This window comes from Molossus molossus, unplaced genomic scaffold, assembly GCF_014108415.1.
Source record: "Molossus molossus isolate mMolMol1 unplaced genomic scaffold, mMolMol1.p scaffold_m16_p_18, whole genome shotgun sequence".
In the NCBI taxonomy this organism is placed as follows: Eukaryota; Metazoa; Chordata; class Mammalia; order Chiroptera; family Molossidae; genus Molossus; species Molossus molossus.
The window spans coordinates 25,459,750-25,478,687 of record NW_023425353.1 but is presented as its reverse complement, the minus strand read 5'-3'; the positions used below and the strand labels follow the sequence as shown (position 1 = coordinate 25,478,687).

At 45.9% G+C, this 18,938-nt stretch overlaps 2 protein-coding genes across 4 annotated transcripts in view; both read right to left on the bottom strand.

Annotated features, from left to right (window-relative positions):
* TATDN2 (TatD DNase domain containing 2) overlaps positions 1–5,266 on the bottom strand; it is a 28,987-nt gene extending 23,721 nt beyond the window's left edge. For 2 of the 3 annotated variants that reach the window (XM_036266400.1, XM_036266402.1), the window contains exons 1-2: positions 3,891–4,165; positions 3,346–3,759 (exon numbers count right to left, since the gene is read on the bottom strand). In XM_036266400.1, coding sequence (XP_036122293.1) covers positions 3,346–3,753 — 408 coding nt within the window. In that variant the 5' untranslated portion in view covers positions 3,754–3,759; positions 3,891–4,165. Of the gene's footprint in view, positions 1–3,345; positions 3,760–3,890; positions 4,166–5,231 lie in introns of those variants that run through there. The other variant, XM_036266401.1, reaches the window with a different exon arrangement.
* Positions 5,267–10,296: 5,030 nt separating this feature from the next.
* The window catches only part of IRAK2 (interleukin 1 receptor associated kinase 2), a 71,284-nt gene continuing 62,642 nt past the window's right edge, over positions 10,297–18,938 (bottom strand). Inside the window, exons 11-13 of the mRNA XM_036267227.1 lie at positions 17,238–17,423; positions 12,383–12,674; positions 10,297–11,304 (exon numbers count right to left, since the gene is read on the bottom strand). Coding sequence (XP_036123120.1) covers positions 11,198–11,304; positions 12,383–12,674; positions 17,238–17,423 — 585 coding nt within the window. The 3' untranslated portion in view covers positions 10,297–11,197. The remainder of the gene's footprint in view (positions 11,305–12,382; positions 12,675–17,237; positions 17,424–18,938) is intronic.

Genomic DNA, 18,938 nt, shown 5'->3' with positions numbered 1-18,938 from the left:
TGTCCCCCCTCAAATTCATGTTGAAATCTGACCCCAAGGTGATGGTACCAGGTGGAGGAGCCTTTGGAAAATGATTAGGTCATGAAAGTGAAGCCCTTAGAAATGTTCTTATAAAAGAGGCCCCAAAAGAGCTCCCATGATCCTTTCTGTCATGTGAGGACAAAATGAAAAGTCTGCAACACTGAAGATAGCCATCACCTGATCATATTGGCACTGTGATCTCAGACTCCCATCCTCCAGAACTGTGAGAAATAAATTCCTGATGTTTATAAACCACTCAGTCTGTGGTGCTTTGTTATAGCAGCCACCATGGGATAAGACAAACATCTTCCCCTGAATATTCTATGACCTGGCATAGAGGCCTCTGTGCTGAGGCAGCAGAAAGGGGGACAGGGGTGACCACATACAAAGCCAAGTGTGTATCCCTCAAAGGTCACAAAGCAAACATAGAAGAGCAAATGATGTGTGGGTAGAAGGTACAAAAGTGCTGAGGGGACCTTGGAAGGATCTAGGGGAAGAACATGCCATTTTTTGTAAGTGCCCTAAGCTGTGGTTGCTGACAGGACTTATTAGACCAACAAGTTCAAACATGACTGCAGAGTAAAGGGGGAAGAGATACAGATTGAGGGGAAGGTAAGAGAGGCATTTTGTAATTCATCAAATAAGTAAAACACTGTACACCTTGTTTTCGAACAAATACACTCTAGGGAGAGCCCTTAGCAGTACTAGAGATGGGCAATTAGGATTGACAATATCCATATCCTCATATTCTAATCTCACTCAACATGAGTGATCTTTCAAAAATGCAAATCTGCCTTCCCTCTTTGTAGAGTTCTGTCTAAACTCTCTAATGGCTTAGAATAAAATCCACATTCCTTTGGCTAATAAAACCCTGCAGTAATCTGCCCCCCTACCCACCTCTCCAGCCTCTGTTCTGGGCTCTTTGCTCCACCATACCACATCATGAGACAGCCTCATGACTTCTCCAACTCTCCCAACAGACTGCCCCTCAGAAGCCATCTCATGGCTCCAAGATCCGACAGTGTTTGGCATACAACCACCCTCAAATGCTTATTGACCGAAATTGAGGCACTGGTGAACCCAAAGGCTTCTTCTGAGACATGCTCGGACTATTCATTGCTCTATGGTTAACCATTAAATTGATTTTGACAAAAGACACTTTAGGGCTAAATGAGAGAAAGGTGGGTCCATGCTAACATTAGACCTACCTGGCTTAGAGGCCACACCTTACGTCTTGAGTTCCTGATCTGCAGGGCTGCGGGAGCCAGGAATGCAGCACACCCCAAAGATTAAGCAAGGTTAATTTTTCTACCCCTCCTAATACCAGGCTTCAATCTACCTGGAACTGCCATAGAAGTTAAATTTAATTAATTGATAGTATTTTATGTTGTACCCACATCCACTGAAATTCCATCAAGAAGGATTAAAGACAAGATTAAATTGTATGAGCAAAGCTTCACATTCACCTTGTTTATATATGAGTCATATTCAGTATGCTTATGTCAAAGACAAAGCTTTTCGATTCACCATTAAAATCTTTAAAAATCCACATGCCCATACAAGAGTTCTACAAGGTCCACACTGAAAACACCTGGCCTGGGCACTTAGCCCAAGAGTTCCCCAAGATAAAAAGCCAAATACTACATTTTTCAGTTCCATATAAGAAACCAATGATCAGACCTAAAGACAAACCCACTTTCCTTGGGACTTTGTTTTTATTGCTTTTGTAAGATAACTCTTTTCTACGGACAGCCCATCTTCCCCTCTCCCACCTCCACTCTTCCACATGCAGAACTCCTCCCCTTTTATTTATTTTTTTATCCTCACTCGAGGACATTTTTCCATTTTTTTGTTCAGACAGAGTGGGAGGGAAAGAGAAGAAGAGAGAGAAAGATAAACATCGACGTGAAAGGGACACATGGAGCGGCTGCCACCTGCACGATCAACCAGGGCCGGGGACAAACTGCAACCGAGGTACGCGCCTTTAGCGGGAACTGAACCCAGGTCTCTCTGGGCCGCAGGCTGAGGCTCTAACCGCTGAGCCAAAATGGCCAGGGCAGAACTCCTCCCCTTTTAAAGCCCAGAGCTCCAAAACCTAAAATGTAAACTCTAAGAGGGCAGTGATTTGTTTTGTTACTGGAGAATCATAAGCAACCAGAACACTGCCTGACACAAACTAGGCTCTCAATAAATATCTGTTCAAACCCTGATTGAATAAGTGAATATTAGCTGGTACTCATTCCACTCTAATGGGAAACCAGCAGACCAAGAGACTGAAGTGTATTTGCTTCTACTTCCAACAGACTCATGTTCAACTTTCCCTCACACACACACAAAAAGCTGGGAAAGCCCTGGCTGGGTTTGCTCAGTGGTTAGAGGTTAGAGCGTTGACCTGTGGACCAGAGCCTTGGTTCGGTTCCACTAAGGGCACGTACCTCGGTTGCAGTTTGTCCCGGGCCTCAGTTGGGATCGTGAGGGTGGCAACCACTCGATGTATCCCTCTCACATCGATGTTTCTTTCTCTCTCTCTCTCTCTCTCTCCCTCCCTCCCGCTCTATCTAGAGAAATTCAAAAATGTCCTCAAATGAGGATAAAAATAAAAAATAAAAAAAAGCTGGAAAAACTTTATTACCCTTTCCAAAAACAAAACAAAACAAAACAAAAAAACAGGTTAATATAAAATGAATGAGTGGCTGTAAACCTCCTGTGAAGCACTCCTTAGTCTGCCTGCAAATACTCAGAAACCCTCCCCCATGTTCCCATTGGGGAACTAACTGTTTAACCTGCAAAACCACCCCTGCCCCACCGACCAGAACTCCAACATTCTGGATACCATTCATACCAAAAACCAAGTTCTCTTTTCCTGGTTCTGATTCACAGTGGTTCAAAGTACAAGGACACAATTCCTAAATTTACCACTAAAATAACACACATCTGTGTCTCCTGAGCATGCAATCCACATTCTACTTCAGCGATTCTCTAACCTGGATGCACATTACAAGGACCTGACCAGCATTTAAAACTGGGGAAGTACAGACCACACCCTAGCCCAATTAAGTCAGGGTGGGAGGCAGTCCTAAATATTTTAAAGCTTTCCAAGTAGTTCCAAAGTGCCGCTGTTTGAAAACGACCTCTCCAGGAAACTTTAGGCCTCCTCCCTGGCCAGCTGCTTGCTTGGTAGTCTGTGTTTGTACGAAGTACACCTCTGGGAAGACCCCAGAGATATTGATCTTAGTCTCTTTCCTTCCACCAAAATTCCCATCCCCAACATCTCAAGCCACGTGGAAGGGGCTTTGCTGGTTGCAAGGCGCGGCAGCCACCTACCTTAAGGCTGCAGGTTTCCTCCTCTAGAGAAGCCATTTCTTCTACAGAAGAGTTGGCGGGGCGCAGTGGGGATCCCCCAGAAGAAAGGAAACCCCGTGAGCTCTGAATCAGGCAGCCTTTGGAGGCAGCCCCGTCCACACCTGGGCCAGAGGAATGGGAGGAGGAAGAGGAGGAGGAATTTCTGCGGTGGGTTGAGTCCCAGGGCAACTTCGGTGTGCAGGCCACATCGTCGTCCTGGGCTTTCAGGCGCTTGGGGCTGCTGACCCCTCCAGAACGCGATGCAGAGCTTTGTCCTGGCCGTCCGGAGGGGGCCACATCACTGGTCTCCCGGAGGCAACTGCGCTTGCGGGAACACTCTTCCGAAGTGCTGCTACAGTGGTACTTGACCTTGCGCCGCTCCGACGCCATGGGCACCTGCAAGGTAGAGGAGACGTGGATTCCAACACCACCCCTCTTAGCTGCCCCTCCTCAGACTCCCGCCATCCCCGGGCTCCCTAGGCGAGGGCAACCCCGAAGGTCAGAGCCAGGGGACCAGCCTTACTGACCTTTCCCCCTTCTTTCCACTGCCCATCACAGTCCTCTAGATTTCAGAGATGTCAAAGCGCTTCGGAGAAGTCAAAACGCTGCAAAATTTACTAAACACTTCTTCCGGTTTCTAAGCCCCAATATGTTTCCGCGATTACCAAACGCTTCGGTTTGCACAGCGCTACTTCGGCGATGTCAAAGCGCTTCCGGGATTACAAAGCGCTTCGATTTAGTTTGCAATACAAAGCCCTTCAGAGATGTCAAAGCGCTTCAAAGACTACAGGCGCTTTAAGGTCGACACATGGCGGCCGGACCCGCGGCCCGAGGCCCGAAACGCCGATGGCGGGCCGCAGGGCAGGGCCGGACCGGCGCGCGGCCCGCCCGGCTCCCGCGGCCCCGTGGACCCGCCCGGGCCAGAAGAGGCCCGAGCCGCCCTTCAGGAGCCGGCAGCGCCCGGGTCCGCCGCCTTGGAACAACCCCCGCCCCGCCCGGATGCCCCTTCCGTCCCTGTGCCGCGGCCCAGACGCCGGCCACGCCGCCCCCACGGCCCGGACGTCCCGCCCCGGCCGCCCGCTCGCGGCCCGCCCCAATCCTGCGGCCTCCGCCCGAGATCCGACTCTACGGGCCTCCGCTGCGCCCGCCTCCCGGAACGAGCACGGCGGGCCGCAGACCAGCGTACGTCGGGGGCGGGTCCTGTTCTAGACTGAAGGCGCCTATTGCTCCAATCCATGACGGGCGAGACTCCGAGCAAGATGGAGCTCGCCTGTTGGCCAGGAGTCTGGAAGGCGGGAGCCTACTCCTTATGAAACCCGTCCATTGGTCAGGAGCGAGGTGGGGCGGAGCCATTCACGTGGCCGAAGAGCGCGAAGTTAAGGCAAGGCCGCGCGCAGTTCCGGGGGCCGCCCTCTGAGGAGGTAGGGGGCGTCCGCGGACCGGGATTCTGGAGAGCAGCTTCCTGCTGCTTAGCGTTACCTTCCGTTGACCACTTGCTTTCAAATCGGATACGCTCATCAAACTTACACCAGCACCATCACCCCATCCATATACAAAGCAGTACGCTGGCTCAGAAAGACCAAGTGACACACCCAGAAAGTGGCAGAGTTAGAATTAGAAGTAAGAAGGCAAGGGAAAAAAAAGAGACTACACAAAACTAAAATATCTGCCTGGCAACAACTAAAAAGACAAGGAAAATAGTTGCAACATATGACAAAGGTCTGATGGCCTTACTATGTTAAAAACTACAGCAATAAAAGAATTCATACTAAAATAGACCAGGAGCCCTGGCCGGTTTGGCTCAGCGGTTAGAGCGTGGCCTACGGTCCAGAGAGACCCCCGGTTCGGTTCTCGCTAAGGGCACGTACCTCGGTTGCAGTTTGTCCTCGGCCTTGGTTGGGTCCTGCCGGTGGCGACCACTCGATGTGTCGCTTTCACGTTGATGTTGCTCTCTCCCCCTCTTCCTCTCTCGCCCTCTCTTCCCCTCTCTCCTTCCCACTCTATCCGAACGAAAAACAAAAAAAAATGTCCTCGGGTGAGGCTAAAGTAGACCAGGAAATGCCCTGGCTGGTTTGGCTCCGCAGTTAGAGCGTTGGCCCGCGGACCGGGGAGTTCCCCGGTTTGGTTCCCGCTCAGCGGTTAAGGGCAGTAAGTATCTCGGGTGCAGTTTGTCCCCGCCCCGGTTGGGGTCGTGTGGCGCACAACCACTGGATGTCTCTCTCTCACGCTGTTTCTCTCTCTCTCCCTCCCTCTCTCCCTCCCGCTCTATCTGAAAATACATGTAAAAATGTCCTCCGGTGAGGATAAAAAAAGAAAATAATAAAATAGACCAGGAAATGAACTAATGAACAGAAATAACATTAAAAAAAATGGCTCTACTTCAGTCCTTTAGAAAGTACAAATAAAACTGTTTTCGCACATTAGATTGACAGTGATTAAAAAGCAAGATAATATTGTCCTGGCCAGTTAGAGCCTCATCTGGATCTGCCAAGGTTGCATATGACAAGGTTTCAGGTTCAGACCCCATTCAGGGCACATACAAGAATTAACCAATTAATGCATAAATAAGTGAAACAAATTGATGTGTGTGTGTGTCTCTCTCTCTCTCTCTCTCTCTCTCTCTCTCTCTCTAAATGAATAAATATAGCCCAGCCTGTGTGGCTCAATGGATTGAGTGTCGTCCCATGGACTAAGAGGTCCTGGTTGGATTCCTGGTCAGGGAACATGCCTGGGTTTCAGGCTCCCCGCTGGGTCCCCAGTGGGGGGACATGCAGGAAGAAGCCGATTGATGTCTCGCTCACATCAATGTTTCTGTCTCTCTCTCTAAAAAATAAATGTAAAATATTTAAAAAATTTTAATCAGTAAATATATAGTTTTCAAAGCATGATAATATTCTTTGCAGCTGAGGATGTAGGGAAATTATTTCCCATATGACACTGATGGTCATGTAAATTGGTACAACATCCTTGGAAGGCATCACTGTGTGTAGTGCAAGAATGAAAATGACCTTAATATGCAGCAAGTAAAGATAGTTATATAGAGTACAGAATATCCATACAATAGAATATCAGGCAAAAAGAATGAAATGATCCAAAAGTACTGTAGAGAAAGAAGGGCCAAGAAAGATGTGAGAAAACACAGGACCCAGAGCAGTGTGAATGAAATACCCTGTGTGTAGCAAAAAGTAATAATAAAAGAGAGAGGAGTGAAACCTCATTTTTTTTTTTAATGCCTAAGAATGACCATTGTGTATTTGTGTTTTTAGCAGCTTTATTAATATAATTTACATACCATAAAGTTCACCTATATATAGTTCAATGGTTTTTTAACAGACAAAATGATTTTTAGTGTATAATTTTTAAGTATATTTAGAGTTGTGCAACCATCACCATAACCATAATCTAATGTTAGAACATTTTCATCACCCAAATCTTATGACCATTACTGCTTCCCTCCTCAACCTCCCTCCTCCTGACTCCTAGTGTTTCTATCTCTGTAGATATGCCTGTTCTGGACATTTAAAAAAACGGAATCATACATTTTATTTAATAAAATCATTTCCAGGTTTGTCCACGTTGTAACATGTATCAGTATTTCATTCTTTCTTATGGATGTTTAAATTAAATAAATTTGATATTCCAATGCATAGATGTAGCACATTCTGTTTATCTGTTGATGAACACTTGGGTTGTTTCTACTTTTTGCTATTCTGAATATTGCTGTGAACACTGGTGCACAAGTTTTTGTATGGACATATGGTTTCATCTCTCTTAGGTAGCTATCTACCAGAATTGCTGGGTCATACGGAAACTATGTTTAACCTTTTGCAGCTGAGAATGTGGGGAAAAGCAGCTCACCATTTTACTGTCCCAACACCAAAGCACGAGGGTTCCAATTTCTCCACATTCTTACCAAGTTTTGTCTTTTTTTTTTTTTTTTTTTTCCTTATTGATTTTCAGAGAGAGAGGAAGGGAGAGGGAAAGGAATAGAGAGAAAACATCGATTGGCCGCCTCCTGCATGCCCCCCACTGGGGATCGGGCCCACAACCTGGGCATGTGCCCTAACTGGGAATCAAACTGGCGACCTCTTGGTTCATGGGTCAATGCTCAACCACTGAGCCACACCAGCCAGGCTGTCTGTCTTTTTTATTTTAGCCATGCTAGCAGGTAGTATCTCACTGTGGTTTTGATTTATATTTCCCTAATGACTAATGCTTACCTTGTTTCAGTCATTTGTTCAGATGGAGACTGTAACCAAGAAATCAAGAGAAGGCCAAGACTCAGAAGTAGGGCAGTGGAAGAATTAGGAAAGGTCACCAAGAGCTAAGATGTGTCATTGGAGACCAAGGCTAACTAAGATCATACACACCCCTCAGATTCCCAATTAATATGTACAAATGCAAAAGATGGACAGTGAAGAAGGCTAATAGGGGGAAAAAAGGATTCATCTGAAGTATGGTGCTTGAGGAAAACTCTCTGAATACCCTTGACCACCAGAAAGATGAACAAGTGGGTCCTAAAGCAAATTAAGACTGAAACATCACTGTAGGCAAAAATGACAAAACTGAAACTGTCCTACTTTGGGCACATCATGAGAAGGCAGGGTTCCTTGGAAAAGACAGTAATGATGGGAAAAATAGAAGGCAGCAGGAAAAGAGGAAGACCAAATATGAGATGTATTGACTCCATAAAAGAAGCCATAGGCATGAGTCTACAGGAGCTGAGCAGGGCTGTTGAGGAAGAGGACATTGTGAACATCACTCATTCACAGAGTTGCCAGGGGTCAGAGCCAACTCAACAGCATATAATACACACATGATTAATGAAGTTGAGCAACAAGATAAAAAATTTTTTTTATCATCTCTGGAACTAGTAATAAGCTAGTAACAGTGGTTGCCTCTGGGAAGAAGAAACGAGAAACTAAGTTCTAAGTGGTTAAAAAGCTTCCTTTCGCCCTGGCTGGTTTGGCTCAGCAATTAGAGCGTCGGCCCTCAGACCAAAGAGCAGCAGGTTCAATTCTGGTCAAGGTCACGTACCTTGGTTACGGTTGGGTCCCTGGCCCTGTTTGGGGTCCTGTTGGAGGCAACCAATTTATGTGTCTCTCTCACATGGATGTTTCTCTCTCTCTCCCTCCCTCCTACTCTATCTGAAGATAATGGAAAAGTATCCTTAGGTGAGGATTTAAAAAAAAACAAAAACCTTCCTTTCCACCAGGTGACCTTTAGGACTGTTTGGATTTTTTGGTCACATGCATCTTATTAACTTTAAAAAAAAGTCAGGCCATCCAACACTCTGGGGATTCATGGAAAGGCACTGTGGTACCCATGAAACCCTAGAATGACTATACAGAGTTGTATGTGTATGTATTTACAGCTTGCTGAGGGGAGGTCTGTAGCTTTAATCATGTTCTCAATGAATCTCTCCAGAAATATATGAAGCCCTAGTCTAGAAATGTAATATGACTGGATAACCAGTATCCTATTAGCATCTGCCCTCTATTGCTCAAAGAGCCCTGGAAATACCCTGCTTATAATTGTAAGGTGCTTACCACACACCAAGTCCTACTTGGGGAATGTGACCTACATTTTTTCTTTTTATCCTCACCAGAGTACATTTTTCCATTTTTGTTTAGACAGAGTGGAAGGGAGAGGGAGGAACGGGGTGGAGGGGGGGCACTGACATAGAAGGGACACATCGAGTGGCTGCCTACTGCGTGACCCTGACCAGGGGCGGGGATGAATCACAACAGAGGTACATGCCCTTGACTGGAATAGAACCCGCAACTCATTGGTCTGTGGGCCAACGCTCTAACCTCTGAGCCAAACCAGCCAGGGCTGTGACCCACATTTTAGTTCAATTCTCACAGCCACCAGAGCTTAAGATAGGGGTGTCAGTACAGATCACTGTCCACCTGGGCTGGAGCCCACCAGGCTTTGTTACATATCAGTACAAAGCTGACTTTACTGGGAGGCTGTGGAATGCGTGCTCCAGGCAGGATCTGTCCCTTGCTCTGTCAATAAACCTATGAAACAGGTACTTTTTATCCTCCCCATTGTATAGATGAAGAAACAGAGGCTCAGAGTAACTCCTTACCTTGGCCCAAGATCACACAGTTATTAACAGCCATTTACAGCCAGTGCCCAATCTCCGGGCCAACCCACAGTACCCCGGTTCATGGATGCAGAGCAACTTCTCCAAACAAATGCATCTGGACACAACACTACTTACAAAATATCTGTTGACTTTATCAATGTATTTTTATTTTACAAAAATAAAAAGGAGCCCTGGCTGGTTTTGCTCAGTGGTTAGAGCGTCAGCCTGCGAACCAGAGAGTCCTGGGTTCGGTTCCCGCTAAGGGCACGTACCTCAGTTGCAGTTTGTCCCTGGACCCTGTTGGGGTTGTGTGGGTGGCGGCCAGTCGATGTCTCTCTTTCACGTTGATGTTTCTCTCTCTCTCCCTCCCTCCCCCCACTCCTTCCCACTCTATCTGAAGATGAATCCCAAAAAAATGTCTCGGGTAAAGATAAAAAATTAAATAGCCCTGGCCGATTTGGTTCAGCTATTAGAGCATCAGCCTGTGTACCAGAGAGTCCCAGGTTTGGTTCCCGCTAGGGGCACGTACCTCAGCTGCAGTTTGTCCCCCGCCCCAGCTGGGGTCGTGTGGGTGGCAACCACTCAATGTTTCTCTCTCTCTCTCTTCCTCTCTTTCTCCATCCCACTCTATCTGAAGATAAATGTAAAAATGTCCTCGGGTGAGGATTTAAAAAATAAGTAAATAAATAAAAATAAAAGGAAAAAATCACTATAGTAGGATTATCTAAAATAGGGCACACTGAATATAAAAGAGCATTTGTTTCACAAAATGATCTGCAACATGACTTCAGAAATATACTCACTGCATAAACATTAGGTACATGAAGAAATACGTTCAATGTCTTTTTATTTATTTATTTTATAAAACAGGACAAGTGCATTTTCAAAGTACAGTACGTCTACAGCCATCTCTCACCTGTTCTTCCCAATAGCCCAGGTAGGGAGAAAGAACAGGTGTTACTTACAAGGAAACTAAGGTTTCAGAAATTACATAATTGACTTAATTAGCAGCAGAATCAGATATGAAACCAGTTCTTCTGATTCTTCATCTAGCCATAAATAACACATATTCTCAAAATAAAAGCTCCATTAGAAATATTAGCATTAGTGGAATGGGAGGATAAAGGTGTAAAGTAGATATTCAATAAATATCTGTGGGTTACAAGATTTCCAAAAGAGAAAACAGAAAACCCACAGAGCCCTTTGCCAGGTGTCTGGCATTTATAAAACTTGAGACCTTGAGAAGTGAGTCAAGAACTGCACTGGAACACAAGCTGAAAATCTTTCAGGTCATGGAAGTTCGCAGGTAGTTGTTGGCAAATATGACCCAGAGATCTTAACTGTGGAAAGTGCCATCAGCATTCAGGATGCTCTGTCAGTTGTCGAGGAGTGAGAGCAGGGCAACGGGCATCTGCTGGGGTGGTTAACGTCACACCTTCCCCTGAACCACAAAACTGCCCACATCCTTAGCCCATGTACCAGGGTTTCCATTTCTGGCTCCTGATACCAGCTCTAACAAAACCCAGAAAGGAAGAGAACTTCATGGCTTTTGCTGTCTCCGAAAGCTGAGGCTCCTTCTCCCTTCACTCACTCTGGAAATTGGAAGTTTCTCTTCCCACCAGGGAGGCTGATGTTTGGTTTGTGTTTCCTGGGAGACCTTGGATTCTGCCCCAGACCGTTGTCTTGATTTGACAGTTGTCTTTCCCATCGAGGACAGGGTCCTCAGCTGTGTTCTGGTAATCAGGGGCCAAAAAGTTCAATGCTGTCCAGTTTCTCCTCTTTGTAGAGCAGGATATTCTCCATCAGCTTCCTTTTGGCCTCATTGATCTCGATTTTCCACGAAGTCTCTGTAGTTGATGTTCAATAGAAAGTTTTAAAAAAGACACTTGAATAAAAACCATTTGGAAATCAGTAGTATTATTATAATTCTTAGAAAGTCAGACTTGGTCACAGTTTCTCACTTAAATCAGATCTGAATCAGACCCTGAATGTAATGAGCATTTTCATCATTTCTGCCTTTGCAGGAAAGCCCTGCCCCCTGTCTCCACCTTTCAGCGAGGGGGAGGCTCCCAAGCTCCTTCCAAAAGGAGAAGGATGGTGGAGTGAACTCTTACACCCTCTTTCTTCTTCCTCTCTCTTCCACAAGGGAGGAGAAGCAATAGGTCAGAGCCTGGGACATTTATTGAGCCATGATTACTAAGGGACAAGGCCTTCCAAATTTTTATTTCAGAAGGAAGCCTGGTATACTTGGATAGAAAGTATCTTTAGAAGCAGCTGGTGAGAATGGGTTTGTGTTATGAAGTGAAGATGGAGAAGCAGGCAGGGACAAACCACACAGGGCCTTGCTGGTTTGGAGGAAGAGTTTTGTTGTTTTTGTTTGTTTGTTTTTTGTGGTTCATGCCCCTAGTAGGAACCCAACCCGGGACTCTCTGGTCTGCAGACCGACGCTCAACCGCTGAGCCAAACTGGCCTGGGCTGGAGGAAGAGTTTTGATTTGGTCCCTATGTGCAATGGGGAGCCACGTAAGGGCTTTAAGCAAGGGGTGACATGAGTTGTTTTTAAAAAACACTCTGGAGAAAGGACTAGTGAGAGGTCAGAGTAGATCTGGGAGGACAAAGGAAGGCTGTGCAGCCATCCAACAAGAAGATAGTAGCTTAGATGAGTCAGGGGGATGGGTGCAATGTAGAGAACCAGATGGACCTGAGAGATATTTAGATCAATGGATAGGACTGGGTGATGGACAACAGAGGTGACCAGAGGGAGAGGGAGGTATCACGGATGACTCCCCTAGGTTTCTCTTTGTGCAGGTAAATGGCTGAATAACCAGACGACGTGTGGATGAGGAAGATGGAAGGAATAAATGATGGACTGGGTTAGGGATATATAAGTGAGTGTGTATAAGCATTCAGACCTCCACACACTTACCATCCTGGGGAGGCTCTGGACTGGTACAGGCCTCAGAGGAGGAGTCAGCCTGCATTCCCCTGCTGGTCTGCATCCTGCCTTCTTCATCCTCCGTGAGAGCAGGCAAAGCAGCAACCTCAGACCGGGTTGCTGCCCTCATGAAGGAAGAGGCATAGACTCTGGAATTGTTCACATCATCCGTTTCTTCTGGGATGTTGGAGGAAGAGCCCGTGCCCTCGGAAAGCCCACTGCAAGGCAGCGACATCTCCTGACCTCTGAGCCGCTCTTCCACCGCAGCTACAGAGCCACACACCTTGGGAAGGAGAGAGACAAAAACACTCACCAAGAATTCTTTCTGAAATAAAAGATCTAACAGGTCTCTCAGGCTGCAGGAGAGAGACACTGAAGAATCAAATGCTTGTTGCTTTGCCTGGAGGAATGCATCCTTCCTTTAAAAAGAGCTGAACTAGCCCAGCCGGAGTGGCTCAACTGGTTGAGCATCATCGCGTGCACCAAAAGATTGTGGGTTCGATTCCCTATCAGGGCACATACCTGGGTTGCACATACCTGGTGGGAAGCATACAAAAGGCAACCAACTGGTATTTCTCTCTCTCTCCCATCCTCTCTCTAAGCATGTCCTCGGGTAATAATTTAAAAAATAAAATAAAATAAATAAAAAGAGCTGAACTTGCCCTCCCCATCTACCCTAGCTATAGATGAGACCACGTGAGCAAGATAGATCAATCATAGTATCCCATTCCTCTGACCTTAATGATTGGCCCAGGTTTGGGCACGTGACTCAAGCAGACCAATCAAAATCCTTCTCTGGGATTTTTCCACCTAAAGCTTATTGAGGAAAGACTCCCCTTTCCTTTCTAGTAGCAGAGCCAGACTCCCTACCACACACAGAAAACCCATTTGCAGTAGGTGAAAATGAAGCCCCAACACAGAGTACAGTAGAGGCAAGACATGGAGTGTCACAGGCACAGACACAGATAGTTGCACATTTGCTGGTTGAGACCCTGGTTCTAGCTGCCCTAGCAATGTCTGTTTTGTCTTCTGTTTGGTTAAATGAGCCAATAAATTCATTCATTCATTCACTTATTCTCATCACCCCCATTTCCCCATCTCTCTCACTGTGTTGTGTGTGTGTGTGTGTGTGTTTCTAAGAGTTTGAGTTGAGTTCTATCACTTTCAACTAGAAATATCCTAAGTAATATAGATACTGTCTCTGCGAGCTTTACTGGTTAGGGAGGTTAGAAAAATTAGAGAAAGGCAGGGAAGAAATGTTTCTTCTTTACACACATGCACACAAAGGGCATAATACATACATACCCTTAATAACCCTAACAAATCTCATTTGCTTGGTGCCTTGCAATTTACAAAACACATTTCACATGTGATGCACATGAGTTTTTATAGATAAAAAATTGAAAGATCAGCCCTGTCCGGGTGGCTCAGTTGATTGGAACACTGTCCTGTACACCAAAGGTTGCGGGTTCAATTCCCAGTCAGGTCACATACCTAGGTTGTGGGTTTGATCACCAGTTGGGGTGCATACAGGAGGCAATCAATCAATGTTTCTCTCTCCCTCTCTTTCTCTCTCTCTCTCCATCCTCTCTAAAATCAATAAAAAAAAATATCCTTGGGTAAGGATAAAAAAATTAATTTTTAAAAAATTTAAAAGATCAAAGAGGTGCCCTGGTGCAGCGGTTGGAGTGCCAGCCTGAGGACTGAAGGGTCACAGGTTCAATTGCAGTTAAGGGCTCGTACCTGAGTGGCCTCCGTCAGGGTTGTGCGGGAGACAACCAACTGATGTGTCTCATTCACATGTATGTTTCTCTCTCTCTCCCTCGCTCCCTCCCTTCAACTGTATCTAAAAAAAAAAAAAAAAAAATCCTTGGATGAAGATTAACGAAAATAAAAGATCAAAGAGGTTAAGCCCATACAGCAAGTAAAGGCCAGAGCTGACCACTGCTTGTCTTGAAGTTCATGGCCCAGTTGATCTCCCATCTTCCTAGCTTGGTTGTGGAATACTAGGGTCGAGGACTATTCCTCATTCCTCTTTGTATACCTAAAGTGCTCTACCCTCTTTATTTTACACAGCTAATGCCTCTTCATCCTTCAAGGCCCAGTTCAAATATCATCTCTTGAGATAAATCTTCAGAGTATATGCCCACTAAATACTTGCCAAGCTAAAAACTACATTCCTATATGGTATGACCATATAACTAGGTTCTGGCCTATGGGGTATGAGAGAAAGTGACATGTGCATTTCCAGGTCAGGTCACACCTGTAAAAGGAAGAAGGCGTGTTCTCCTCTTCCTTTTAACCCCCTTCCAGTGCCTGGCATGCAGGTGTGATGACCTGAGCTAGAGCAGCCATCTTGGACTCTGAAACAGAAGCCAAATGATAAGGATGGCAAAGCAACAGTGTAGGAGCCTGCGTCCCCAGTACTGTGGCACTGCTGCATCAGCTCTGGACTGCCTACATTTAAACTATTAAGCTAAAGAGAATAATCTTCTATCTCCAAACTACTGTATTTTTGAGTCTCTTTATTGTAGCAGCTTCTTCAAGAGTACTTTAACTAATACACTGAACAAAAACATAAAATTAATGAAAGTCCGAGGGAAAGAACAAGTGGTTGAAGGAGATATTTTTAGAACGTAAATCTGACTATAGCCTGCCCCTGCTTAAAACCCCTAGTGACTTCCTTAACATCCTGACTGTGCTTGCACAACCCTCTGTCATTGGCTCCTCCTTCCTCAGCAGCCTCATCACAAGCCACTTTGCCCCATGTACTTTGTGTTCCTGACACTCTGACCTTCTTCCAGGCCCTTGACCATGCCAGGCTCTCTCTCAGCTCAGGCTATTTGCATGAGCTGTCACTTCTGCTTAGACAGCTCTTCGTCAGCTGACACATCACTTCCTCGGGAAAGTCCTCCTCAGTGGGGCCCCTGCCGTACAGAATCCCGGGGCTCACCACAGTCAATCACTGTGCGATGTCTGTGAGCTCCAGGAAAGTGAAACTGCCCTTGTTCACTGATATACCCCCCCAGGGCCCAGCACACAGCTGCTGAACAAATGACTGAGCCCCGTAGCACTGGAGTATAGGAGAATAGCCCAGGCTTAGAACGACCTGGGCCTCTAGCTCTGGCCACATCATGGTGCAGGACGTGGAGCTGACCCAGGAGTCCAGAGCGCTCTGACAGAAACTTGCTCTGTGGCCTCATCTTCTCTCTCTGAGCCTCTACTTCCCCATCTATAAAATGGGAGGCTTGGGCTATAGCAGTGGTGATTCTTTTCAGCTACCACAAATCCTTTCTTTAAATATAATGCTGAGAACCCAATGTAATTATGAGATGCGAAAGTGGTGTCTGATAGAAGCCAGATGCGGGGCCTACAGCTCCCCGCAGTCCTCTTCCTGCCAACAGCAACTCCTCAGGTATTTTCAAGGAGCCTCTCTCTGCCAGACACCACTTGAAAACCACTCAGCTAGTACTATGCAGCTGTAAGAAAGAAAGATCTCTTATCTTTTGAGACGACATGGAGGGACCTGGAAAGTATGTATCCTAAGCGAAACAAGCCAAACAGAGAAAGACAAGTATCATATGATCTCACTTATTTGTGGAATATAATGAACATAACAGTCTGAGGAATGGGATAGTCCCAGAGACGTGGAAGTGGGGTACAGACTGACAATCCCCAGAAGAGGGGGTGGTGGGCGAGAGATAAACCACAGAACTTATATGCATGTGTGCATGAACAATGGACATGGACAACAAAGCTGGGGACAGGGCGGGAAAGGAGGGGGAGGGGGGAATCAGTGGGGGAAAAAGGAGAAACATCTGTAACAAAAATAAATTAATTAATAAAAAAAAAAGAACATGAAAATGAAAAATATAGGAAAAAAAAAAACACAAAGTTCCATCCGACGGTGTGTAAATGATGCCACCCATTTGTAGAATACAGCTGCATTACCTAAACAAAAGTATTTTATTTCCATGGCTTATTCAAATCTGTAAAATTTTTCACACTAAATGGTTTTAATATATTTTTAAATGTTAACAAAAAAGAAAAGAAAAGAAAACCACTCAGCTAGATTATCTCTAAGAGCCCTCTCAAGCATAATTTTTTCCTTAGAAAGATCTAGCAGTGGTCCCCAAATTTATACTTGCTACCATGGAAACCACCTTTACATATCCTGACATAAGAAAATGTTTTATCCCCTGTGGTGGTTGATTTATGGGGTGTCTGCCTAACCCACAAGCTAAGGATGCTCCTTTTCTCTAGGACCTGGCCCTTTCTCCTTTCAGGGATTGAACCCCTGACCAGCAGGTTTATATACTGGTCCCTACCCACCCCCATCTTACCTGACTGACCAGCAGGGCTAACCTGACCCTGGCAAGGCCAATCGTGTTCCCTCACTGAGAACTGGAATAGGGACCTGGAGACTTGGTCACTCGATGGGGGTAGAACTATAACATATAAATGAATCAGACCACATCCCCTAAACAAGAAGATGAGGAAAAGAGAAAGGGGGCCTACAGAGAGAAGAGGGGGAATGAGGCAGATTCAGAGAAAGCAGCCAGAGTTCTGTTTACATCCAAGGGTGTGGCCCTGGACCCCTCAGGCCAGCAGCACTTGGCCCTCAGGCTCCTGAGACACCCATATCCATATACTGCCATTTTGCCAATGTGAGTTCCAACATGTTCTGCTACTTCCAACCAAATACAGCCCTGGCTTATCACCTCTCAGTGAAGGGATCAACCCTAAGTCGTCCCCGATAAAGCAGACCCATGCAGCTCCAGGAAGTGAGGCTCAGCTGACCCACGACAGAATGCATGGCTGGGGAAAGGCTGAGGGGCAAGCTCACCTCCGCCAGGCTGCCATTCCGCCGTCGCAGGCAGAGGCAGGTGGCCGTGGCCAAAGCCTCAGCACAGTCCTCCGGCAGCCTCCCTGCTCTCTTCTCCAGGTAATTCTGGCAGATCTCCTTGACCATCACTTTCTCCATGCCCGTCTTCCTGGCGCTGCTTGGAATTTCATGGAGGAGTAAATCCTTCTGTGGAAAAATCAGTGGAAACACCCTGAGTGAGCTGCAGGGGTGTGTGATCCAAACACACTTGCCCCTCCATGACTACACCAGAACTACAATAACGTTTCAGAAAACCAAAAGGGTTTTAAAAATTAATGCAAGGATCCCAGAAACAAACAAAACAGCTAAGAACTTGAAAACTGCTAATTCCCTACATGCACAGGGCATTCCATAGTACATTAAAAAAAAATACCACCAATGCCCTGGCTGGTTTTGCTCAGTGGTTAGAGCATTGGCCTGTGGACCAGAAAGTCCTGGGTTCAGTTCCCACTAAGGGCACATACCTTGGTTGCAGTTTGTTCCAGGTACCAGTTGGGGTCATGTGGGTGACAACCACTTGATGTGTCTCTCTCACATTGATGTTTCTCTCTCTCTCTTCTCCCCTTTCTCCCTCCCGCTCTATCTGAAGATAAATGTAAAGAAAACAAAAAAACAAAAAAAAAAAACAAAAGCAGTGGCTTTAACCTTTCTAGGTAGGCCTCAGTTGAATCATCAGGAAAATCAGGATAACGGGACTAATAAAAAGATTAAATGACACAATGCATCTAAAGCATAAAGTGTAACACTTGACAGAGTAAACATTCAATAGTTTTAGCAATAATAATAGTAATGATAGCTACCATCATTTATATAGTACTTATTACACTTACATTAATAATTTAATCTTATTAACAATTACAGCCCTGGCCGGTTTGGCTCAGCAGTTAGAGTGTCAGCCAGTGGACCAATGAGTCACGGGTTCAATTCCAGTCAAGAGTACATACCTCGCCCTGGCCGGTTTGGCTCAGCGGTTAGAGCGTTGGCCTGCGGTCCGGAGAGACCCGGGTTCGGTTCCCGCTAAGGGCACGTACCTTGGTTGCAGTTTGTCCCCGGCCCTGGTTGGGTCGTGTGGGTGGCAACCACTCGATGTGTCGCTTTCACGTCGATGTTTCTCTCTCTCTCTCTCTATCTGAACAAAATATCGAAAAATGTCCTCGGGTGAGGATAAAAAAAAAAAAAAAAAAAAAGAGTACATACCTCAGTTGCAGTTCGACCCCAGCCCTGGTCAGGTTGTGCGGGAGGCAACCAGTCGGTGTGTCTATATCACATCGATGTTTCTCTCTGTCTCTCTCTCTCTCCCTCCCTCCCACTCTATCTAATAATAAGTAAAAAATATCCTCAGGTGAGGAATTAAAAAAAACAATTACAGAGACAATCTCTTACAATATAAGATAATTTATTGATTTTTTTAGAGAGAGAGGAAGGGATAGAGAGATAGAAACATTGATAGGAGAAAGAGACATCGATCGGCTGCCTCCTGCACGCCCCCTGTTGGGGATCGAGCTCGCAACCCGGGCATGTGTCCTGACTAGGAATAAAACCGGGACCTCTCAGTCCACTGAGACACACCGGCTTGGCTCAAATAAACATTTTAGGATGTAGGACTCTCACCCACAAGAGTAGAAACTTTACTTTACTCACCCTTGTATCCTCTGCACCGTA